Here is a 24,868-nt window from a genome sequence, read left to right as displayed (position 1 = left end):
TTCGTTTCTTTCGTTCCTTTTTTTAAAATTTTCTCTTTCCCACCGGCTAAATTGGTTTGGCTTCTTCCTTCCTTCCTTCCTTCCTTCCGTCCCTACCTTTGGTTTGCATTTGATTTGCCACCTTTCTTTAGCTTCTTCCTTGCTCGCCCACCCAAGGTAGATGGGTAGGTGTTGTTTGTTTGCTTTGCATTTGTCCATAGAGCTTTTAGGAGAAAATTGGTTCTTCGGTGCTGAAGCGGTGGCTGTGAAAACAGGAAAATGAGACCCCTGTTTATTTCACATTGATTAGTGGCCCCAGGAAATGATTTAAGGAACACCCAGGAGGGTGCTTTAAAAACCTTTTGCTCCATAAGCTAAAACAACAGAGTTCTGTGCTAATTGAGGAGTAATCATTTTATTGTAGCACAAGCTGGAAATAAACTATATTTCCTAAATCTAGGGGGGGGGAGTCTGATAAAAACGGGTTTCTCTTGAATAATAATAACATGGTTAGCCCTGAAGGACTCATCTTGTTCTTTATTGTTTTGACCAACATGTAACTAAACAAGGGTTATCTGTCTGGCTTCCATAATGGGTTCCTAATTAATCAGAGATCTAGTTCCTGGCAAAATAAGCTTTATTTGGGAATTGCAGCTCTGGAGAACAGGATGAAACGAAATTCAACTGAAGTTCCAGTTGTAGAAATGAACAAAGAAGAATTGCGTGGTTTTCATGTCTTCTGATTCTGCTGTGCTACGTGCCTTATTTGATCTACTTGTTTTATTTAACAAGGAGAATATCTTGATCACAATTTCTTGACTGAGAGCCAATCGGAAGGAGGTTGTACTTTGTTCTAATGCCACATTTTGGTCACTGCAACCCACGGCCCCTTGATTTTGCTTAGCATTTGCTTGGGATAAAGGTGGGGGGAGCCCATTAGCAAAGCTCCTGTGGTTTGGACCAAGGTCCACTTCCCTGCTCTTTAACTAGGATGGTCCCTGAAGTATCCTCACGTCCACAGCGCATCTCCTGCCCTCTTACACAACTGCCATGGAAGTCACCCCAGTCTATTTTTGGCTCTGGGGGGGGGATGGACCTATGAAAAACTTTTATGAATTAGAAAATTGAGCAACCTGTAATGGTAGTAAGGAATATGCTTCTGGGTCTGTTATCATATGAGCAAGCAATAAAGTTCTCTATTTCATTTCATTTTTGACACTCTGAGTGTGTGTGTGTGTGTGTGTGTGTGTGTGTGTGATTCTTCAAAACATTTCTTCATAATATGTTACAGTTATTTACTATAAGTCTGGAACCTAACACTGCATACCTGTTAAGGGCACATTGTAGAGTTGCCTTTGTGACTTTGGCCTGATTAGTCTACCTTAAAAGATTCTTCAGAAGATAATTTAGGGCATTGTGAATACAAATTCAATTTATTTGAAGGAAGGGTATGATACAAACAAAGAGAATGATAAGAAGAGTCTATTGTATTTTTAATGGCACAATTCTGAGATTTACAGGTGAGAACTAGCAGGCACTTTAAAATTATCAGTAACAACATCAGTCATGAGGAATTTCCAAACTCTGAAGCTTCAACGTTTTATTCCTCCTAATTAAAAGGCAGGATTTTTTGAAGAACGTATAAGGTCTTTTGAACTGTTCTTGGACACATAATTCTGTCCAGTTAAGATACTAGAATGCAATTTGAATCAATGGAGATCATCATTTCAAACTCCTTACAACTTATATTTAACTAGTTTGAAAATGCTAGATGTCCTTTTGCATACCCATTACTACTGTCCCTGAGCAGCAGCTCACTACAAAATTCTCAGTTCATTCTGAGAGCCACAAGAGGTTATTATTTCTTTGTTATATCTCTGCAGGTTTGTGTTCTGCCAAGTTTAGAATATTAGCCATTTCTTATCAATTATCGTTGACAGTGAATTATACCACTGATAGCTCAACTTTCCCAAACTATCTAAACAACTTAGAAATAGCATTAAAGTAAATAATACTCATTTTCCTGGAATGATATGAACGCTAAAGTGTAGCACAAAAGAGGGTGTCTATTAATTGTCAGTCAATTGTCTGTTTAAGTTTAATATGACAGACTTGCATTTCTAATGTAAGGTTTGGAACCGCCCTGAGGAAAGGTAGTTTCCCTGCCAGCTTTCGAGCCGCTGTTAGCATAACTGGATTGCCTTGTTCTTTCACTGAAGGGGTTGGGGCAGGCACTTTGGAACGTGGGCTCAATTAAGGTGGTGTAAGGGAAGACAATAAATTATACCATAGTGTTTTAATTATTGCCTATGTTTTGTAGATGCTTCATGAGATGCTTTAAGGCTTGTGGACTTCAACTGGCTGGAGAATTCTGGCTGTTTTACTCCACAAGTCTTAAAGTTGCCAAGTTTGGAGACCCCTGCTTTAAGGGGACAATATTTGGAAGGCATGAGGGGAAACCTGGGTGAGATACCACCACCATCACCACCACCACCATGAAGTTGGCTTTTGTTTGGTAACTTTATGTAAAAATGTATCTCACACAGATCAGTGCAAGGAACACCTTCGGGTAAAATGCATATGCAAATAAAAGAAAATTATATTATGCAAACCTCTTTGAGAAAAACAAAGTCTTGTCCAAGATCAAAAGTGCTTGAGAAGAACTGCATGTTTCACAACTCTGGCTTTTTAGTAAGAGACCTTCCCATTGGCTCCAGCCTGTGACTGTAGAAGTGAGTTCATACTAGCATTGCCCATATCTCTTATTTTCCAGCCCCAAGGTCAGAGGTACAAAGCGAGACCTACTTCTTAAAAAAAATGAGTGGGTATGAAAAGCTACTGAGATGAGACACAAGAAAGCTATGTCACATGCCACACCTTGGACAGGAGCTACCAGGTTAAGGGATTAGCCCTTTCACTTTTCAAAGATGAGATTGGTGGCCAATCTATATATACATAAAAGCAAAATACCACTCATGCATCATCACAAAATCTCCACTACTGTAAAACCTACAGACTTGAAAATTGGCACATATGTTCCTCTTGGCTTCTAGGTGCTCACTAAGAAAGGATTTTTCAAAATGACCATCAGAGCATTAGTATTCCCTATATTATTATTAACACGCTCTGATGCTAAGGAGTTCTACTCCCCGTCCCCACCCGAAAAGAAATCTCTTCCAAATACAAAACACAAACAGAGGAGAGGAGTTTCAGTTTTAGTTTCACAGCACCAAGCAGCTTTAGTACAGAACAGTTGAGCTAAGCCACACCCAGGCTTCTTCTTGTCTCCTTGCTCACACAGCAAATACCGTTTCAATTTCCATGTTTCAGTTTCCAAACAGCCCCAAACTGTCTTACACAATGACAGGAGGCTAGCCAGATGAATACTGACGGGTGCGGTAGACAGAGGCCAAAAAAATATATATATAATCTTTATTTTCCTCCCTGAAAATTAAGCTTGATCACATAGTTTCTTAGTGAAACATGGGTATAGACAAGCTAGTCTAGTTATAAAAGTCCACTAAACCACACCTGGCTGTGGATTTTGATAAAATACAGTGAGGGTGGGAACAGCGAATCTTATGAAACCCATCTTGCCCATGTATAATTCTTCTTTCTCAAGGACAGAGCAGATTCTTAACAGACCAAAAGTTCTAACCCATCCTTGAGCTGGAGTTGGAAACCCACTGCCTTTAATTCAGGAAATACTCTGCTACTGGTGAGTTTGGCATAATGCTACTCCCTATGAAAGTTTGAAGGTACCACCAAGCACCGGACAAAACTGAATTCAGGCAACAAGCTAAAGCATAACTGTTGCACAGTACAATTGCTGTCTCCATGACACTATTTTAAGAAAAATATAAAGCCTTAACTCATTAGCCTTTCCTGAAGGGTCTGTTTTACTCTACCATGTGGCTCTGAACACTAATGCCATGTTTTTTGCACTGTTACTGTTTGTTTTTTTTTAACTTGGCTATTTCTTCTTCTATGATGCTGGTGTATTTTATTTGGATTTGATGATTATTTGACAGAAGCGGCCTTGGAGCATTGCTGCAAGTATATTAATATGATAAAAGCCAGTTTGGTTAAGTAGTTAAGACACCAGGTTAGAAACTGGGAAACTATGAATTTGAGTCCTTCCTTAGCCACAAAAGTCAGCTGGGTGTCTTTGGGCCAGTCATTCTCTGTCAGCCCAACCCACCTCACAAGGTTGTTGTGGGAAAATAAGAGGAGGAAGGGATATAAGATATGATCCCTGCATCGAGTGATTTGTAAAGATAATAAAGGTGGGATAGACAGAAATAAATAACCCAAAACAACCTATTTAATGGCTGATTTAAAAACATAAAGCAATGAACCAATTCCCATGACACATTAAACCATCAATCACTTATATTAAAACCCAGAATGTTGGATTAGTTAACTTCTTTTGAGCAAATATGATATGGGAAGCCAACTATGGCTTCCACAATAAATTTCTTTTTGTGTGTTTGTCTTTCACATTTTCGAACTGCCCATTTCCCTCCTTGATTTTAGTACAGAAGCAGATCACATTTATCATTATTATCGATATTTTCATTATCATCATTGATTTAAATTTGTTGTGTTGGATGCTACTTTCTGCCATCTGCTGGCCTTTGACTCAAAACTAGGGGCCAGCTTTCCAAGTCTGGATGAGGTAGCCATTCAGAAAATACTAATGCCCATCTTGCCACGGCTGGCGTTTTGGAAGAAGATAGTTAAAGTTAAGGGTAAAGCGTGCATCCTTTTCTATGGAAACGATCCAGGTTCAGCTCTAGTAATCCACCTCAAAATAGGAGAGAGTTTGTGGATGGCTCCCGTTTGAGGGTTGCTACCAGTTAAGAGTAATTAGATTTCATGATCTGAAAGATTAGATTAGATGATTAAATCCAGATTCTCAAGGATGTTTTCAATCAAATAGGAATCGTAGGATGTCAGGCTGTCATGCCCTCGCTTCAATTAGATAGAGAAATGCTGCCTTTCCTAACCTGGCTGGTGCCCTCCAAATGTCAATGAGATTATAAGGGTTGAAATCCAACCCACCCAAGGGGAACCAGGATGGGGCCTGCTGCTGCCGCCGCTGCTGCGCAATTTCTATGCACAGCAACACTCTCTTCCCAATTCAAACCACCATGTACAGTTTACTGGGCCATATTCTGTAACATATGTAAAGCCATTAATTCAACTTTAACCGGGTTTAAAGACCTCTCTTGTCATGGATTGCTATGGCTAGTCTTCTTAAACCCCACTGGATCTGCATTTTTCTCAGGAGTAGCAAAAAACGCCTGTGTTTCATTTAAAAAAACTGGTGTTTCCACATCTCCACTTCAGCTCTGAGCTCAAAATTGGCAAGGCAGCCTTCTTGTATTCCCTTAAGTGGAAGCCTCACTGACAGCAGCGGTGCTGGCTTCTGTGCGGATATATTTAGGATCGCAGAGGGCAGGCGCTGGTTTCTTACCAGCGCAGGTGGTAAGCATGGTGTATCTCCTTCTGTGTAGCTTTACTGTAATCACCCCTTGAGAATACAAAGTCCGTTGGATTGGTTTCCTCCCTCCCGCCTAACTGAATGGAAGATGGGTGGGGGTGTATCTTTAGGATTGCTTGAAATGAAAGCGTTAGGATGCTCTTGGGTGGAGAAGGCCTCGCTCTGAGCGGAAAGGGGGCATTTTCAATCTGATGAGAGAACGGATGGTATTCTTTCACCCAACCTCAGAGGGTCGAACTGTGCCAACCCTTCTCCACCCTGTTCATTTCTTCTTAGTACTTCCCTTTTCCCAAGTTTGGGGGAGAAATTCCTGGTTTCTCTTTGGGAGAGGGGCGGGTTTTGCTGCATTTTCTGCCTCCTGTTGTCAACTCTGCTACGAATGAGTAGTTTCTGCCGCGCGCCGCCCCGCGCCAGTGTCCAAGTTGCTTTAGGGATTGGAGGGATTTACATGGCGTGTGGAGCCCCTCGTGGCCCTGGGAGGTTAAGGAGAACCCGGGCTATGGTTAGTAAACAAATTGTAGAGAAAAGCTCCGGATTCTTATTGATTTACTTATAGGTCATCTGCTGGCGGTGCTTAGGGAGAAACTATTTACTTTATACATATACTTTATGATCTTGGGGGAATTAGAGGCAATCCAATAAGAAAAGAGCTAGACCCATCGAAAGCCCCCTATTTAAAAGACTTAAGCAAATTAGAGTCTTATCAGCTTAAAATCCACTACAAATGTAAGAGAATTCTCTGCATCCAAAGGCGGAGGGGTCTCGGGGAGAGGCAGGTCACTGCCAAATCGCAGGGATAAAGCTTCGCCGTTTAATGAGCGGATAATGAGCGGCATGTAAATTAACGAGACCTGCTTTTTTCTTATACTGCTAAAATTATATGGGGGGTGGGTTAGCGGGGAAGGCGACAAAAGGGGCGGGGACCGTCCCTCCATAAAGACGGGGAGGGGAGATGGAAACGGAGATTGGGGTTGAAAGTGACCGGTCCAGCCATTCTCCCTGTGGCAACATCCCCGGGGATCAGCGGCGGCTTGCTTGAGGGAGGGCATCCCGAAAACCGGGGCCCCGGGGTCCAATCCTACGAGCCTGAGCCGAGCTCTTTTACCCACCAGGCCGAGTCCATCCTCCTGCTACCTCTCGCTGCTGCGAACTCCGCGGGTTTAGTAACTGGGAATCCAGAGTGAAAGGGGGGCATTCTCCCCCCGCGATGATTAAGAAACGAATTCAAAGCACCTTTTAAGGTAAACGACGGTACCCCAATCGAGGAGATTTTGCGGGGGGACAGAGAGAGAAGCAAACGTTTTGGGGTATTCACACTGCCCCGCACTTTGAAAGGAGAGGCTGAAGATTTCCGCCTAGAAGCAAAGTCTACCCGATATCCTCTTTCCCTTTTCCTAAAGGTTGTAATATAACACCACCTTTTAAAAAAAGAAAAGCGAAGAATAGCCAATTTCACCTGCAACGAGGGACGGCAGAAGGGCGCGTTTTGGTTTTATTTCGTTTTTTGTTCCTTGAAATGCGGAGCTACTCTTGCGTAAGGCGGGCTGGCTCAAATGCGCCTGTTACTGTCAAGAGATTTAAGCCCCGATTTTGTCGCAGGTTGCAGTGCCGTATTTGCGGGTGGGAAACATAATTCCAGCGGAGTAAGACAGGTCGTGTTAATTCCCGATGACGCCTCAGTTATATATGTATCTATCTTTTATTGAGGCGTCACACACACACACACACATAAAGGCTGTCTCTGCGGGTGAGCCTCCTTGACTAGGACCCTCACCTGGCTTGGTTTAAGTGCAAAAGGAGAAGCAAATTAAAGTTTTCAGCATCTGGTTTATTTCTAGTTATTTTTTTTTCATTCTTCTTATTCTGATTTGGTTTTCATTATTGCCAAATAAAAAATAGCAAAAGGATGTTAAGGATTTTTTTTTTAAATGCGAAAAATATAGACAATATCTCAGTTTTGATTTTATTGGGGGGGGGGAGGGGCTCGACCGCCAATTACATGTTTGTTCCAGTATATTTGACGGATACGAATTTCAAATCTTTGCAGTCTTATCAACAAAAGAATGAAATGTGTTTAGGATTAGCACAAAGATCTCTTAGAATCTGAGAGGTAGATGACTATAATAGATACATTAAGATCAGTGAAAATCTAATAGTTTAAGGGCATTGGGGATTTTGAACAATTAATTGGGGACATTCATTACACTGTGTATTCAGTGTAATAATAAATAGCCATTGAATTACAGAGGTCCTAAGCGGATAGAAGTTTCTCTACGTTTTCCCGCGACCATCGCTCACTTTGGCTTGTTCTTTAAAAAAAAAAAGAATATGGTTTCTCTTCTGCGTCACTGAAACAAAAGTCCGAAGTCGTCGCAAAAACTCTGAAGGCTGCATTTCACCTCCGGGAGACCTTGCTTGCTTTTAATCTAAGGGGAAATCCTTTGTGCGGCGGTGCTTGCTAGGCAGCGATTTTGAAGATCCTAGTCTTCCAGGTTGGGTTTATTGAGTGGCTCCAAGAGTTCTTGCAGGCATCTCCGAAATAAATGCAGGAGAAAGCTTTTTTCCCCCCTACTTCTTTTTCTTCTTCCCAAGGATGAAAGCTTAGGTAATGTAAAGATCGACGGGTTTCCTGCCCCGTCCCTAGATTTTCGAATTTTCCCTTTGCTGACTTGCAACGCATAGCTTGAAAACTTGACTGGAGGGAAGGGGTTTGGGGAAGGTGGGGGGGGGAGAGAGAGAGAGAGAGACCAGCGAAGGTTTCCATTGAGCCTTGCCCTAAGTTTCTGATAGGCTGTTCTTATTATAGCCTGCGCCGGGGCGTTGCGCTTTCCGATTGGCTGCGCTCCGCGTCCGTCTTGCTCTCCGCAACGAGTCTCGCTCTCGGGGGGAAGGCTGGAAGGAGGAGAGAGGAAGGGGCGGCTTGATATCACTGGCCCGGGAAGGCGGCCTCTGGGTTTAAGATGTTAGGCAAACAGGGAGGCCAGTGAGGAGTCCGGCTCTCCGAGCGCCCAAGGAAGGGAGGGAAATCGCGGCCACCGCCGGGCCAGAACGCCAGCGGCTCGCTCGCTCGCTCGCCCCGGGATTGCTTGCTTGCTTTTGCAGCCGACCCACCTATGGCTTTGGATCTACTCCGCTCTACCTGCGCCTGATCGGCCCGCCCGCGAGCCCTCTCGCGGGGATTATTCATGGTCTGCTGCGCCGTCCGCCTTGGGAGTCTCCGGCTCGGGTTGGCCACGCTCTCCCAGCGGGGGCGCTTGTGCCGCCGGAGCCTTGGCTTTGCAGCCCCCGATGCGGCGGAGCTCGGCGGGGGACTCGGCGTGGGGCGTCCGGGGACCTCCCTTGCCTTGAGGTCCGGGCGGGATTGATTGACTGCCTGCCTGCCTGCCTGCTGAACGGCCGGGAAGGAGCGAAATCTGGCCAGGGGGCTTCAGCAGCCTCTGTCCCTGGCAGCGGCTCCCACTCCCTCGCCGGGCTTCTTCTCCGCCAGCGCGCAGCTCCCGGCCGCCCGGGCTGCTGGCTGGCTGGCTGGCTGGCGACGCTCGATGAACTGCCTGAAAGACCCTCTCAGCCTGGAGCGTTTGGGAGCCGGGAATAAGCTTTGCTCCACCTCCCCTTCCTCTTCCTCTTCCTCCTCCGCCTCCTCGTCTTGCCATCACCACCACCACCACCACCACCATCACCACCAGGCTCTGGTTATGGCTTCAGCCCTGACCCCCGGCCAGCCGCGATCCGCCCTGGATTCTGCCAAGCATCGGCTGGAGGTTCACACCATCTCCGACACCTCCAGCCCCGAGGCCGCAGGTAAGGCACTTCTTGCCCCAATCCAGCCACTAACCTTCTCCGGCTTCTCTTCCCCCCATTATTGTACAGTGGCAACGGGCGGTGCGGGGGAGGGGTGATGGCCTAAGGACCTGATCCGTTACTTCCATCGTCACAAATTAAAAAGGTAGAGAACTGCAAAGAAACATCAGCAAAAGAAGAAGAAATTCTCTACTCCTTTCAAGATGGGGAAGGTGAATCAGGCAGTGGCAGGTATTTACCTCTGGGGTCTAGAGTGGGCAAAGAATGGGGACATTTTTTAATATTCCATCTTCTGGGCCAACCTTGGTCTTCGCAAGGGAGAGAAGCTAGCCCAGCAGTAAACCCAGCAGGAGCTCAGGTGAAAGAAGTCAGACAAAGCAACCATTCCTAGGAGTATCACCTGATGCAGGCAGACTTTATATCTCTCTGAAAGAGTAACTCTTTGAACTCTTGACTGGAAACTAAAGCGGGGCTGGGAAAGCTCTTGAAATAACGAGATGCCCAAAATGTCCACTAATCTGAGATTAGTGAAATTAATGTGACTGCAAGAGAGCGGAAGTCAGGGACCCTGAAACCGACTGGCTGTAAGCCTCCAATGCAAGTTTCTGAGACTTTCCAATAAGGTGCATTGGGAAATTCTGCTAAACCATGCTGCACAACTCCTGCCTGGGCTTATTCAAGAGTAACTCCTGTTGAGATCAACTGGATGTACTTTAGAATCAATGTGCATAGAGTTTAACTGCAATTGCAGCTCCTGTTCGGAAGAGCTCTGTCAGAATATGCAATGTACATGATTTTAGCCCAGGGAGAAGGAAAGAACTGAAGTGGACTTATTTGCAAGTGAACATGGTCAACTTTATAGTTTGGGTTCAACCACCGAGTCTTGAGTTAATGCTAGATACATTTTTTAAAAAATATTTGGGGCTAAATCCACGGATATAGTTGACCTTCTGTTGAGTCAAATACTGCAGGTATTAGCGTGACCACCTCCAATTATACTAAGGTCAAATTATTCTGACTCCGAAACACTTCTTATTTATATAAAGGACAACAATCTTGAGACCTAAGAGAAAGTGTGTCTATCTTTATACATTCATAGATATTTACTACAGTTCACGTTGTACATAAAACTTACTGCTGTGCGTAAAGCAACTGCTTCTGAAAGGATTTTCAGTCTGGTTGTAGTTTTTGAGAAAATAGGCATTTATTCCTTTCGGTAGTTTGTATCAATCGATATCAATCCTCCAATGTGCGATCTACTATTGAGTATAATTTCTGGATGCCCCCAAAATGGGTAGGTCTAAAAAAAAAAAAAAAAGTAAGACTATGCAAGATAATATTCGGTCTTCTCAAAATCTTGTGTCATTTCTAATGAATACTTTATCCTTGCATCCTTTTAAAAACGTGTGTGTGTGTGTGTGTGTGTGTGTTTGCTTGCCTTCAACCCAGGGCAATGGAGCTTATTGCTTTTCTGGATGGGGAGTTCTGAGAACGGAAGTCCACAAGCCTTAAAGTTGCCAAGGTTGTGGAGACCCTTGTTCTATATATTACAGAAGAATTGTCAGTTTAGACTTGTACTGTCCCACTACAACCACCTGCGGTTATATGTTTAATTGCAATAAAAGCTTATGCTTAGGGGAGAAGGAGTGAGCAATCCCTTGAACAATCACAGCAAACCTGCTTGGACCTGGCAGTTTGAACGTTCAGGTTGGGAGTGACTAATTTACACAATCCGTGTCCCAAGTCTAAGCAGGTAGTTTAGTAGCGGGAATCCCCCTTTTTCTTTCCTTTCCTTCCCATTTTCAGCCGCTGCTTTTGGTATAAATTTTTTTTTCAAAGCCTGGGAGAGTCCAGAGCACAAGGAAGCCACTCTCACCCGTGGGCCACTCATCCTGCAGGCGCACTTCAAGGATGAAGGAGCGCTTTGCCATTCTCGGATGGGCTCTTTCCCTGGGAAGGAAGCGCCCTCATTTTAAGCAGCTCTTCGGATTTCTGCTTCTTCTCCCCAAAGCTCCTGTACCTGATTGCGGATAGGTATTTCTCGCCTGGGCTTTTTGTTTTTTTTGTTTTTAAGTGGTTCTTACTCATTTCAAGCCAGGCCGCCGTGGCTGTGGCTCCTTCCGGATGGCGCACGCCTTGATTGTCAGTAGCGCGGGCCGCAATGAAGCGGGCTTGTTTCGCAGCTCTTCCCAGAGGAACTGGCGGGGGCGACGACTCCTTTTCCTTCTCTTCTGCCTTGCAGCCGCCGCCGCCGCCGCCGCCGCTGCCTTTCCTTTCCTTTCCTCCTCCCCTCCCTCTCCCCGACGGGCCCTTGACCCGACGCTGCTTTTTTTTGCCCCTTCCGCAGAGAAAGAGAAAAGCCAGCCGAGCAAGAATGAGGACGCGGGCGCCGAAGATCCGTCCAAGAAGAAGCGGCAACGGCGGCAGCGCACTCACTTCACCAGCCAGCAGCTGCAAGAACTGGAGGCCACCTTCCAACGCAACCGCTACCCGGACATGTCGACGCGGGAGGAGATCGCCGTCTGGACCAACCTCACCGAGGCCAGAGTCAGGGTAAGAGAGCGCCGAGGCGCAGTGGGGACGCTGGGCGGGACTTCGCGGGGAGAGGCGGCGGCGATGGCCGCTGCTTTCGATTTCGCTTCCAGCGAGGCGGGCTTTGGCCCGGCGCAGCTCCTCGGTTCTATCTGTCAGGCCTTGACGGATTGCCTTCCCCTCCGAAGATGATGGATGGCCCCGACTGTGCGGCGTGTTCAGAACGGGATGCGAAGGAGCAAAGGAAACCTGCGCCAAGAAAGCGGCTCAGGCAGGCTCCGACGTGCGCCCAGCTCAAATGCGCCAAATGCCAGACCTCGGCCGCCTTCCCAGGCCCCGCGACGCTCCCTTCTCCGCATTCTTTGCCCCCCCGCCTTCTCCTTTCCCTCCGCTTTCACAACTCTGGTGGCTTATTCCCCGGCCCTCTTCTCGCCTTAGATTTATGGCTTCATCCGAAAAGCCCCTAAAATCCGACAGGATCAGGCAGCTCAGTCGGAGGGGAAAGGAAAAAAATATATATATGAAAATTCCCCAATGCGCCTGAGAGGAAGGAGGGAGGCCCGTTTTTACTATCAAGGTTGTATTTCAGAACTACTCGTGGTAGGAAAACCGGATGGAATCTGGTGCGGCTCCAGTTTTCCCTGTGTAAACCAAGCTTAAGTTTTAAGCAGAAATTGGTAGATGGGGGGTCTCTTAATTCGATGGGATTAGTGATTCTAAAACTCCGTAAGGTTTGAATAATTACTACTGCTTGGAGTCAGGAAAGTTGGCGAGTGAACCTTTGGATTTAATCCCAAGGTTTATTTGAAGTGGAAGTAAATTCAGTTTTACTTCATTTCACTGGTTTCTGTGGAAGTCAGTGAAATGAAAGGAAGGGGGCAGAGATGCCGGAGAAGCAGAGGTCAGCTTGCTTCAGTGTTGTCAAGCTGCTGTTGTTTCATATCCACACACACACACACACACACACACACACACACACACACACACACACATGGAAAGGGAGATGGAAGAAGGAGCTATTTTCCAAAAAGGAGTGGTGGCAAACCACACAATTTTTTTTTCTTGGATGAGAGTGAAAGAGACTCTCCAAAACAATTGTCGTGAAAAGACAGGATTTTTGAATGCAGCCCAACTTACTCCTTACTACTAGGAGTAGAGTGAAAAGAGATGCTGTTTTGTAGCGAAGTTATCCATATTTATGAAAATAAAATGTTGCATTTGCAATGTCGAAGGACGGTATAGAATGGATTGGTGTTCCTTTAATCTAGGAAAGACCAATGAACACTAAAATCCATTCCATACCATCCTTTTGATGAATCCCTTTTAATTGCAACACTCAGAACTTACACACATCCCCATTTTGTGTTTTTAATTAAAAATTGGAAAGGTTGAGACTCAAGCCCAAATAAACCACAAGCGTCTGGGGAAAAAAGTAGGGCAAAGTATAAGGCGAAAGCTGATCCTCTTGGCTTCCTCAGTCAATTCACCCGGAATTCCTGTGCTTCAAACCATTTAAACGCAAAAGCTTGGTATTTAACCTGGTCTCGAATCGAGTCCTCTGCTTGGAAAATTGTCCTTCCGGAAACAATGCGGCACAGTCCAGTCCAGTATTGAAGCAACCTTCCAGAATCCTTTGCGACCTTTGGGTTCTTTCTAATAGAATTTATTGCTCTTTGAGATTTTGCTCTAGCTGCTGTTGGGCTTGTAAGCAAGTTGTGTTTGTGTTCTAACGGGCGGTGCCATCACCCTCAGATTTCCAACTTTTTACTATTATGGTGGTTCCAATCATAAGGAAACCACATCTAGACTGATTTGCTCTGTAACAGCTTGTCGGGTTGTCGTCCCAAACGCTTAGAAAAGAAAGGAGGAAAAAAAAACTCGGACGAAGGAAACGGCCTTTATTACTTTCAGTTAGGCGCGATGCCGCCTGCACAAACAGCGCGTGGCTCTGCTCTTGGGGCCCTGAAAAAGACGGCCGGGCCTCCGTTGCAGATGGCGGAAACACCCCCCGCCCCTCGGGTTGTCTGCCTGCAGCGGTCGGCTCGGCGTTTCGGGCGCGCAGAGAGAGCAGTCCAAACCGCGGCTTTAGGCTTGGATCGAGGGGGAGCGCGGCGGGTCCCCGGCTAGAGCGAACTTTCGGATGGGGTCAACCCAAGAGCAGCGGCCATCCCAATCCACATCGGAAGGAGGCGGGTGGGCCGAGCGGGCAACTGGGAATGTGGATTGGAGAAAGAGACGCGCGCCTGTCGCCTTTGTCTTGGGCGGCGGAGGCGCCCTTCCTTCTCGCGCTGAGAAAGAGCAAAGTTTGCCAAAAAGCGCAGGAGAAGCAGCAGCCCCGGACTGGGCTTAGCTCTACTAATGATTAGCACATGAAAGAAAGCCGCTCCTGTCACCAGCTGTTAAGGTAAAAGATTTATTCGAAGGTTTCCTAACTGATATTTATGTCGACTTCTTTTTTTTTCCCCCCTCACTCCCGGGCTGCTGGAGAGAAAAATCAGTGACCGGATTTAAATTGTAACCTACTCGCGGATTATTAATATAATCGCGAGGGTCGGTTCTTCCTCTTCTGTGTAGAAAAATGGGTGTTAAAGCGGATTAACGCCCTCGCCGTAGACTTCTAGGCCTTTGCGGGGAAGGGGAGTTAGAGGTTTGAGGTGGAAAAAGGAGCCACGTCCCTTTTGTTCAAGATTGCCACTCGGATCAAAATGAATGACCTGCAAAGGAAAGGGGGCCGGGGGCGGGGAGAAACGCGGAGAGGTGAAAACCAACCAGCAGATGCACAGGACGTTTTCTTGGCTAGGTATCAGAGTTTGTTAGGAACGATCTTCGCCTTCGGACTTCAACCTTTTGTCGGGGCTAGGAACAAAGTCCTCCCCGTCTCCAAAGTCAGCTGCGGATAAACATTTTTGTGCCTTTTAAGGAGAAGGAGATTGGCCGCTCTCTGGAGAAGCCCGTTTGTTAAAATTCAGCGTAGGCGAGCTGCTGTGTGCTTATTATACGAATGTAAATGCCAGGATAGGCCTTTTTGTTTATGTAGCCATACGGTGTGTTAATAAGGCCAGAGGAACAAAACTGTTCGCTCCGTGGACCAGTTTGGGCCAAAGGTGTAACAGCCTAGGCTAAACAGGTTTTCCGGGCTGACCTCAGCGAGATTTGAGGAAATGGCGTTCGGGAGGGGGAGGGGAGAGGTCTCTGCCAACAGAACCTCGCGCTGTTTTACTGGGACTTGGGCCTTTAACTCTGGAGCCCAGCCCGGACATTTCCGCGCAGGTTACTTAAGGCTTTCTTGGAAGGGAAGCTTGTGTGGTCGTGAGGATGCAAAGGTTTTCAGTGGTGCTCTTCTCTCGAAAAACCGGGAGAGGCCCTTGCTAGGTAAATAACGGTGCGTTTCACGTTCGGACAACCCTTGGGGTCTTTTCTTTTTCTCTCCCCCTCCTCCGCCCCTCCCCTGTGAAGGAGCCTTGAAAGGCTCTTTTTGTCATATCAGAAGGCGTTTATTGTTCGGGCTCCGCAGAAGGACTTGCATTCTTTTTAAGAGGGCCTTTTTTAAAAAAAAAAAAGATTTTTGGTAAAATAAAAACCAGGATGAGTAAAGTCCGAGGCTGGAGCGGGAGGGGAGGGGGTCACCGAAGAAGTGTTGTGTGTGGGGGGCGGGGTAGGGTTCTGGTTTCTGGTGCTCGCTTGCCCCTTCTCCTTTCCTCGGGGAGCCTGGGAAGCCCCGTAGTGCGGAGGAGCATGCTAGTGTCCTTTGGTTTCCCCGCAGTGACCAGCTTCTCTCCTTCGCTCTGTTTCCCTCCTCCTCCTCCTCCTCCCTCCGTCCCTCTCTCTCTCTCTCTTCTTTCTCCTTAAGGTTTGGTTCAAGAACCGGCGGGCCAAGTGGCGGAAACGGGAGCGGAACCAGCAGGCGGAACTGTGTAAGAACGGCTTTGGGCCGCAGTTCAACGGGCTGATGCAGCCCTACGACGACATGTACCCGGGCTACTCGTACAACAACTGGGCCGCCAAGGGGCTGACCTCCGCATCGCTCTCCACCAAGAGCTTCCCCTTCTTCAACTCCATGAACGTCAACCCGCTGTCCTCGCAGAGCATGTTCTCGCCCCCCAACTCCATCTCGTCCATGAGCATGTCTTCCAGCATGGTGCCCTCCGCCGTCACCGGCGTGCCGGGCTCCGGCCTCAACAGCCTCAATAACTTGAATAACCTAAGCAACCCTTCGCTCAATTCGGCCGTGCCCACGCCCGCCTGCCCCTATGCCCCGCCGACCCCTCCCTACGTTTACCGGGACACGTGTAACTCTAGCTTGGCCAGCCTGAGACTCAAAGCCAAGCAGCACTCCAGCTTCGGCTACGCCAGCGTGCAGACTCCGGCCTCCAACCTGAGCGCCTGCCAATACGCCGTGGACAGGCCGGTGTGAGCAAAAGGCCAGCCTCTTCGGCCCGGGCTTCGGGGTGGCTGCTCTCCTTGGCTGCGTGGGGAGGGGAGGGGAGGGAGGGAGGGAGGGCGGGCGGGGAAGGAGGGGCAGGCAATCGATTTGCGCGTGACAGTCGGAAGGGACGAAGGAGGCTGCTTCGCCTTGGCATCTAAGAACCTGGACCTTCAATAGAAAGCCAACAGCGCTGGGTCGGGTGGGGAGAGCGAGCAGGAGAAGGAGCAACTAGGCAGCCGAATTGAATCCACCCAGGCAGAGGGAGAGGGAGAGAGAAGGGAACCCCTTGAAATTTCCGCGTTCTTTGCTTTCCACAGGGTGTTTTTCGGCTCCTTAAAATAAATGGAAAGAGGTGTTTTTTAAAAAAAAAAAATGGGAAAGAAATGTTCCCAACCGAGACAAGGACATATATTATAAATATATATAAAATACGGACAAACGTTTGACTGGATATGGTATGACATTTTAATGTTCCTATAAGCTTGTTATTTTTTATGTTTAGCATTGTTAACATTAAAAGAAAAGAAAAAACGACGGGAAAGGATGTATATATATATTGAAATGTCAAAATTAATTTTATAAAAGCAGTTAGTAATATCTCCACAGTGTTTTTAAAAGTTAGGCTTTAAAATAAAGCATGTTACACAAGAGAGTAGGGATTTGTTTTTCGTTTTGTTTTTTTTTCGCTTGCGAGCAAGGGAATGTATATACTGTACTAAATGCAACACTGTATGTTTCTAACATGTTATTAATATTATTATTATTATTATTAAAAAGGAAGTCCCATTGTGTGAATATCAGTTTTAGAATAGTACCTCTGGTGGATGCAATGGTGACTTTTGAATCTACAATGTAAAACATACCCCTGTATAACATTTCGTATAATTAGTGTTTTCCTTTTCAGACAACATTGGAAAAAAAATGTGTTTCATGGGAGTAAAATATACAGCATACAGTTTGGTCTGGATTTTTTTTTTTTTTTTTGGTTTGGTAAATTTTGAATAAATTTCCCAGGCAGGGAAAAATAATACTTAGCTCTTATCCAACCTGTTGTTTAAAAGGGGAGGAGGAAACTATTTCGTGTTTTTTTTTAAAATCAAACAAACCCTTTAGCCAGACAACTTTGAAAATGCCTGACTTTGTCCTCTGATATCTCCGGCATAGCGGCAGGAACGAAGTGTTAAATAAAATGCCAGCCTTGCAAAGGTGGAGGGTGTTTTCCAGGACCGGGAGAATGAAGGCCCACCGTTTACTTTATTGGATCGAACCAAACTAATCCCCGAATGGATTTGATCCAGAAGTGATCTGATTCTCTTCACTTTCCACGTAGAGATGGAAGGGAGCCTTACACAACAGAGGTTGCTCCGATCTGGAGTAAAGCCTCGTGGAAACCTCCGGAATTAAATTCTGGTGGCAGGTTCGCCCTTCTGCCAGCCATCTTAAACCGTGAAGTTTTACCGTTCTGGAAGCTTGGCCGGAGTGTGCCTAGTACAAATAAACTGACCAATAAAATGAACAAATAACTTAACGTTTCTCTCCCTCATTCTTTCTTTCTTTCTTTCTTTCTTTCTTTCTTTCTTTCTTTCTTTCTCTTTCTTTCTTTCTTTCTTTCTTTCTTTCTTTCTTTCTTTCTTTCTCCCTCTGCCTCCTTTAAACGAGATTCCTCCACTAATTAAAGGGGAACAGACCTTTGCCCCAAATCGATGCCAGCCCCACCCCTTCATGACCCGCGGGCCCCTTGTGAGCTGGCCGTGGGGGAGGGGGAAAATAAACGGGCTAGGCTGGGGAGGCTGAGTGTTTTTGGTTTTTCCCCTTTCCTTTTGGGGGAGGGGACGGTGCGGCAATTGGTTGCAATCTTTGGCTTCCAGCGGGGTGGGCCTACTAACTACTTGGATCTTGAGAGCTGCTGGTTCTTAAACTCATCGCGGATGATACGCGTTGCACATGATATGCGTTGTGATGATCTGCGGCAGGATGGCGCAAATCGGGATGAATTAGCCCGCCAGCTCTCTTGAGCCGGGAGGTTCGGGCAGAGGGACAGGCGAGAGCTAAAAAGGATTGAAAACAAAACTAACCGGAACACGAAATTAGGAGAGAAAGTTAAAAAAAAGAAAAAGGATCCAACGCTCAATTATACAGCGGATAAGGTCAAAAAGGATTGGAGAACCCAGACCGAAACCCTTCCCACCGCTCCCCGGATGCCCAGATTTGTGTGTGTGCGCGCGCGCGTGTTTTGCCATGTTGTCTCTTTATCAACAATCCCAGCACACAGACCTGCTCCGCATCGCGGCCGAATAGCAGGGACGAGAAGAAAGATCTCAGCTAAAGTCCATCGCTGGTGCTGGCCAGGCCCTCCCTACAAAGCAACTGGGCTCTTCTTTTATTTTATTTTTTATTTTTATTTTTCCACAGCAGACGAAACCGTGCCTGGACACAAAAGCCTCGCCTCGCCTCCCTTGTTTTCGGGACAGCGAAGGAAGCGCAGGGGGACCTGAAGGGAGGAAGGCTGCAAGGGGGAAGGCGGAAGTGCTCAGCACCTGAAGTCGCCTCTGCCCCAAGCAAACTTGCAATTCCAGCAGCTGGAAATTTATTCAACCGTCCATTTTTATTTTTATTTTTTGGCTTGACTTGTTACGCATCCCTTCCGCCCACCAACCTCCCCACCGCCGTCGCCACTTAATAGGATTCGGCCAAGGCTGGTTTTTATAGTCCGTAATCTGCAAAGACGCGTGGGCCTCAGCCAGGGTCCAGATGGAGAAAAACGGAGCCGGTGTCACCGCAAACCTCCGAATTCAATTCACCGGCGCGGGATACTTTTTGAGTCTTTTAAGAGGGTAGTCTTCCGATTTCGAGGAAGCGTCAAAGCCTTAAAGGTGCTGGGGAAAAAGAAAATCTGTGGGGGAAAAAACAGCAGCACAAAACCACAGGCGACAATATACTTCGGAGTAAATTTAAAAGAAAGGAAGGAAGGAAGGAAGGAAGGAAGGAAGGAAGGAAAGAAAGAAAGAAAGAAAGAAAGAAAGAAAGAAAGAAAGAAAGAAAGAAAGAAAGAAAGAAAGAAAGAAAGAAAGAAAGAAAGATTCCAGTAGAAAATGCGCGCCTGTCACCTTTCAAAGTTGGAATACTGAGATGCCAAAACCACAGCTGAAGATCGGTCTTTTCCTGAATTTTAACCTAGATGCGGATTGGGCCACGCAACCTGGCGCCTTCCAGATGCGTGGGAGCGCAACTCTCCCCATCCCCAGCTGAGACTGGGAGTCCAACACATTAGAGCAGGGGTCTCCAACCTTGGCCGCTTTAAGCCTGGAGGACTTCAACTCCCAGAATTCCCCAGCCAGCTTTGCTGGGAGTTGAAGTCCTCCAGGCTTAGCTTTGCTGGCTAGGGAATTCTGGGAGTTGAAGTCCTCCAGGCTTAAAGTGGCCAAGGTTGGAGACCCCTGCATTAGACAGAGGGCCTGACGGTGGGAGGTCTTAGAGGCCTGGGGCTGGGGAAGGGAGAGGGGCCAGCTCCAACCTCACGAAAGGCAGGGCGGGCATAGGGGCGGGGAGGCTAAAGGCAGCCGGATCGAAGATTTTCTCCCTTCCCACCTAGTATCCCATGGCCAGGAGTTTGCTTGTGGATTGATTTCCCCTTGTCAACACTTCAGACTGGGGAATGAAAGGATCTGGGGAGATCTTTATTACGGCTATTCTCCTTGTGTGCCCAGTGTTTAAATTCATGGTAATTATTAATCCCAATTGCGGGCAACCCCGAACCAGCACTTTAATAAAGAACACGAACGAGAGTTTCCGGGTGACGGCCTCTCCTTTTTCCGCCCCATTCTGTTCACGCCAATAGCATTTCCAGCGCGGCCCATTCATTTTGGGATGGAGTGGTGGGCCTTAAACAGAGATTTCCAGGTCGAAGAGATTTAGAAGCAAGTTTCAGGGAAATCGCGTTTGCTTTAATTTACCTTTCAGAGCTGACAGACTTGCATTTGATGGATTGGTCCTATATTCGGAATTCGACCCCACATTTCTTCCCCTTTCTTCCCACATAACATAACATCAGTGCCACCTGGATTAAATAAGCCATACTTCAAACCCAAGGAACCCTTGTACTGGATTCCGACATTGATAACTCGATTGGTGAACCCGGCTTGACTCCCCCACCCCACCAAAAATCTTGCATTTTATTGTCTAAAATGGGAGAGAACCTTCTTTTCAGGACAGCAGGAGTGCAGAAATGATACTCTCTCGTTTTAAGGAGATTGTCTTTCTTCTTCTTCTTCTTCTTCTTCTTCTTCTTCTTCTTCTTCTTCTTCTTCTTCTTCTTCTTCTTCTTCTTCTTCTTCTTCTTCTTCTTCTTCTTCTTCTTCTTCTTCTTCTGACTCCTCCTCCTCCTCCTCCTCTTCCTCTTCCACAGGGCCATTTATCCTTCCCAGGGGCATTTTACATGCCTTGATCTGCCACAAATGGAAAGAGGGTGGTTTCTGCTCCCCCCTCTCCCTCTTATTCGTTCTCTCCCCCTCCCTGTTGTCTCTTTCTCTTTTTCTCTCTCTCTTCCTCTCTCTCATTCTCTCATTTCCTCTCCTTCCCTCCCTCCCTCCCTCTCTGTCTGTCTCTCTCTCCCTCCCTCCCTGTCCCAGTTTTCCTCCTTCCCAGTCTTCCTCCCTCTCTCCCTCCCTCCCTGTCCCTCTCCACTCTTTCTCTTATTCTCTTTCTCTCATTCTCTTCTCCTCTTCTCCTCTCATTTCTTCTCTCCCCCCTCCCGCTCCCCCCCTCTCTCTCGCAGGCGACTCTGGAAACAGGGCGAGCTGTTGGGGCAGGAAAGCAGAAGGATGCAGAGAGATGCGGTGGGGCGAAGGAGTAAAAGACCGGACTCCAAAGAAGAAATCCACATTGATTTTCAAAGTTGCAGTCTTAAGCACCAGGCCATCAATTAAGCGCCTGGAGTTGCTGCTGCTCCCTTGAGGGGTCTATTAAAAACACCAGCGAGATCCTCACGGTTGAGCCCAGGCGTGTGAACAAACAGGGCTGTCTGGCTCGGAATCCACATCGCAATCCACAAAAGGAAAAGCAAAAAAGGGCAGAGTCTCTCTCTCCTTTCCTCCTCCCCCTTTTGAGTGCGGAGACCGAGTCTCCCGCCACCCTCGCCTCTCCTCTGCCAGCCTTCGGGGGCCCTGGCGGGCAGGGAGGCCGGGACAGCTGGGCGCGTCCCAGCGCGCGCGCGTGCAAGGCCTGGAAATGCTCCAGCTCGGAAGCGGAGCCGCGGCTTGGACTCTTTCATCCCGCGACTTTGTCCCCGCAGCCATGGAGCCATTCCGAAGGGGGCAGCTCGTCTGAATGGGGCTAGACTCTGAATTCAACGACGGAAGAGTATTGGGGAAAAGTTTGGGCATCTGTAGTTCGAGAATAGAATTAGCATTACTAGACAGAAAGAGCGAAATGGCTTAGCAATAGGAGGGAAGAAAAGGAAGGAAGGGAGGGAGGGAGGGAGGGAGGAAGGAAAGAAGGAAGGAAGGAAGGAAGGAAGGAAGGAAGGAAGGAAGGAAGGAAGGAAGGAAGGAAGGAAGGAAGGAAGGAAGGAAGGAAGGAAGGAAGGGATTGTACCTTTGTCTGGCTCCAGTGATCTTTAATCGACCAACGAAATTCATAAAGTCTGCAATTTCTTCACTTTTTGGACGTAAATCTTGCAATGTTCAGTAGGACTTCTTTCTGAAGAAGTTTAAGATCGGCTGCTACTGCAAACAATCCAAACCCAAACTCAGTCTAATATTCCCCGCTCCCTAAAAGTTGAGTATTAAGATTACATTTTGGGCGCTCATACACATTCCTTTTGTGCCCAAATAGTTCTTCTATATTCTGGAATTAATGGCAAAGTATGCTGCTAAACACTCAACCTTGCCTGAGTTGAAGAGCCATTAACCATTCAAAAAACAACAACCAGCAGAGCGAGGTGGGGGTAAGAATGCCAGGAATTTATTTTAGTGGTGACAGGATCACATGAGGAATTTCCTACACAAGCAGGATTGGTGGGAAGAGACAATATTTTCATTTATTTCTTAAGCAGTTTAATTATGACAAATATCACCTTGGAACATAGTGTGCCCTGATGAATTTAAACTGCACACATGTATTTAATGCCAGCGTTTTGATGCATCTAAATTTTGAAGAGCACAATATGTGTATGCTACAAAGATTGTCGTAAACAAATGTTCATCTAGATCCAAGCACACAAAACCGTTACCACCAAGTAGTTTTTAATTCAATAACTAGGCATCCAAACAAGATTCCAGGTGAGCTCCACCGATATACAGATGCTACTCTCCTAATGAGTCAGACTCACAAAAGAGCAAACATAGACAGGGTTATAGGTCCATCTGCAACATTTCACTCATTTGCCACTTTCACCATAATCTTCCAGTTCATTCTTGGATTGAATCTGTTTTGCTATAAGACAGCCCAGCGTTGAGATCACCAGATTTTCCTAAAATGTTGGTGCAAGTTGTACACGCCCTTTGGTAGCATCCAGTCTGTTACAACTGACTTCCCAGCAAATGAACAAGTTGAACTGGTAGCTGGATGAACGGAGCAAGTAATAATGTTATCATGACCATAAATCACCTTCAATCAATATTTACATAGAGTTTGGAAACTTCCATAAACAGCTGTTCTCAAATCAAACTAAGCACTCAGTAGCCGAGAATTCTTTCTCTGGGCTCAGTATATGTACATGATAATAATCTTGTTACTTTCCATGGAAGTTTTCAAGTAAGGAATCCAGTAAGAAAGCCAAGGTTCCAGAGGTATGTATTTGGAATATCAAAAGGTAAATGAAGATTCTTCTTCCAGAGGGATGGTTTCAAAGACAACAAAAGTGTAGTTTTCTTGACAACAATATAAATGACCTTGGTCACTTTTTTTTTTCTCAATCTAACCCAGGGGTCTTCAAACTTGGTAACTTTAAGACTTGTGGACTTGTGAACTCCAGAATTCTCCAGCCAGCTCTGGTATAACTTCTGGTCTAACTTCTGGTCAGTATTTCATCCTGGTCTTCCCTCAAGGAACTAGTCTAGCTAATTTAGGGGAAACCAGGGTTATGATTGGGACATATGTCTTGGGGTACCCTTGGTAACATTAGATTCGTCCCTTAAAGAGCAAATCCTACTTAAAATCAAGCCTACCATAACTATCCAGTAAAAATCTGGATGAATGTTCAATACTGTAATATAGGTACCCGGAACTTCTATATCTGGTGACCTCTGGTGGTAATCTGGTATTTTATAACCATAACATTCTTTAGAAAGTGTTTTCAGGGCTGCAAACTTTCTTCCTAGTCAGTGAACACTTATGGAATGTCCTTCATCCTGCGTTCGGTTGAGTTTCCCCATCAGGGAAAATATATACAAGGTTGTATCTTCTTCTGAATAAATCTCATTAGATTAGATGAGGTTTTCTTACAATATAAGATAAGGTTGATAAGATCCACTTTTATTCACTGGGATGAAGGGCAGAGAATGTGCTGTAACTTCACTGTGAATCAAACAAGAGGTTGCTGTAGGCTCCACTGACTAAATGAGCAGGCACATTGAAGCACATTGGTTTGCCAGTGTTTGCTGCTGCAACCACATTTTAGCCCAGAGTATATATAAAACCAGTTTCCTTGACTTGTTCATATTTAATGTCCTTGAAACTCACAAAAGTCTCCTAATCCAGAGAACGATGACTAAATTGCCTAAAGGAAGATACAAATTTATCCTTCTCATCATCTTTATAGCTTTCTCAAACTTCTTTTATTTTCCTTTGACAATTGACTTACCCAATTTGCTCATTTGAAATAAAGAGAGTTTTGCCAGGCTCAGTTTAAATGAAACTGCCCTCTGGTTCCCTACTGCAGCTTTGGTGTTGGACAAATAAAAAGCCTGGAAATTTCCAGGCTTCTTAAGCTGTGAAGTTGGAGCCAGGATGGGATGCAAAGCTTCAAGTTTATCTGGCCAAGCCCAAGTTCTTGAGTTTTATCAGAAACTATTAGACAATTTATTAGACACTGCTCGAGCCAACCAGGCAGGAAAACTAAGATATTATGATGCCCAAGAAGTTAATAGGGCATTCTCATCTCAGTCACTTAGCAGCTCAATGTACATTTTACTGAGTTCAAGATTTGTTTCTTGACTTGGATTCCAGCACTTGATTTCTGAGCAGATCTGAATGAAACCTTATATTTTAAATTCATAACTTCCTTAGCCAGCTTGGTCTTTGGCTGTGATGGAAGAAGCATCTGGGAGTTATTCAGCTGTAGGAGACCACACCCTACAGACCCATACTGAATGGATGAGTTTCATGAGATTCCTTTGAGTAGATACAATAAGGACCCCAGATTCACAATATGTATCATGCTACAGTTTTGGGCTCACAGTGACCCCAAAGTTGCTATTTTGGAATCAATGAGAGCCCATGTGACGTTGGCTACTGTCTCTAGGGCACAGTTAAGGGGCATGTGTCTTTGCCCACCCTTTGAACCCAGGATGCTGCTCTTTGGGGGAATTAAGTAAAGGACTTTTCAAAGCCAAAAATTGGCAGGGACACAATCTGAGGTTTTTTGTTTTTTTTTTGCATGAAAAGCATGAACTTTCCTATGGAGC

At 46.1% G+C, this 24,868-nt stretch overlaps 1 protein-coding gene across 3 annotated transcripts in view; it reads left to right on the top strand.

Annotated features, from left to right (window-relative positions):
* PITX2 (paired like homeodomain 2) overlaps nucleotides 1–17,199 on the top strand; it is a 40,134-nt gene extending 22,935 nt beyond the window's left edge. For 2 of the 3 annotated variants that reach the window (XM_026698210.2, XM_026698211.2), the window contains exons 4-5: nucleotides 11,634–11,839; nucleotides 15,669–17,199. In XM_026698210.2, the coding sequence (XP_026553995.1) occupies nucleotides 11,634–11,839; nucleotides 15,669–16,232 (770 nt within the window). In that variant the 3' untranslated portion in view covers nucleotides 16,233–17,199. Of the gene's footprint in view, nucleotides 1–7,354; nucleotides 9,287–11,633; nucleotides 11,840–15,668 lie in introns of those variants that run through there. The other variant, XM_026698209.2, reaches the window with a different exon arrangement.
* The last annotated feature ends 7,669 nt before the right edge of the window (nucleotides 17,200–24,868 follow it).

This window comes from Pseudonaja textilis, chromosome 6 (genome assembly GCF_049901715.1).
Source record: "Pseudonaja textilis isolate UNSWEBS1 chromosome 6, rPseTex1.2, whole genome shotgun sequence".
NCBI classification, from domain to species: domain Eukaryota; kingdom Metazoa; phylum Chordata; class Lepidosauria; order Squamata; family Elapidae; genus Pseudonaja; species Pseudonaja textilis.
This window is presented reverse-complemented; position numbering and strand designations above follow the sequence as displayed.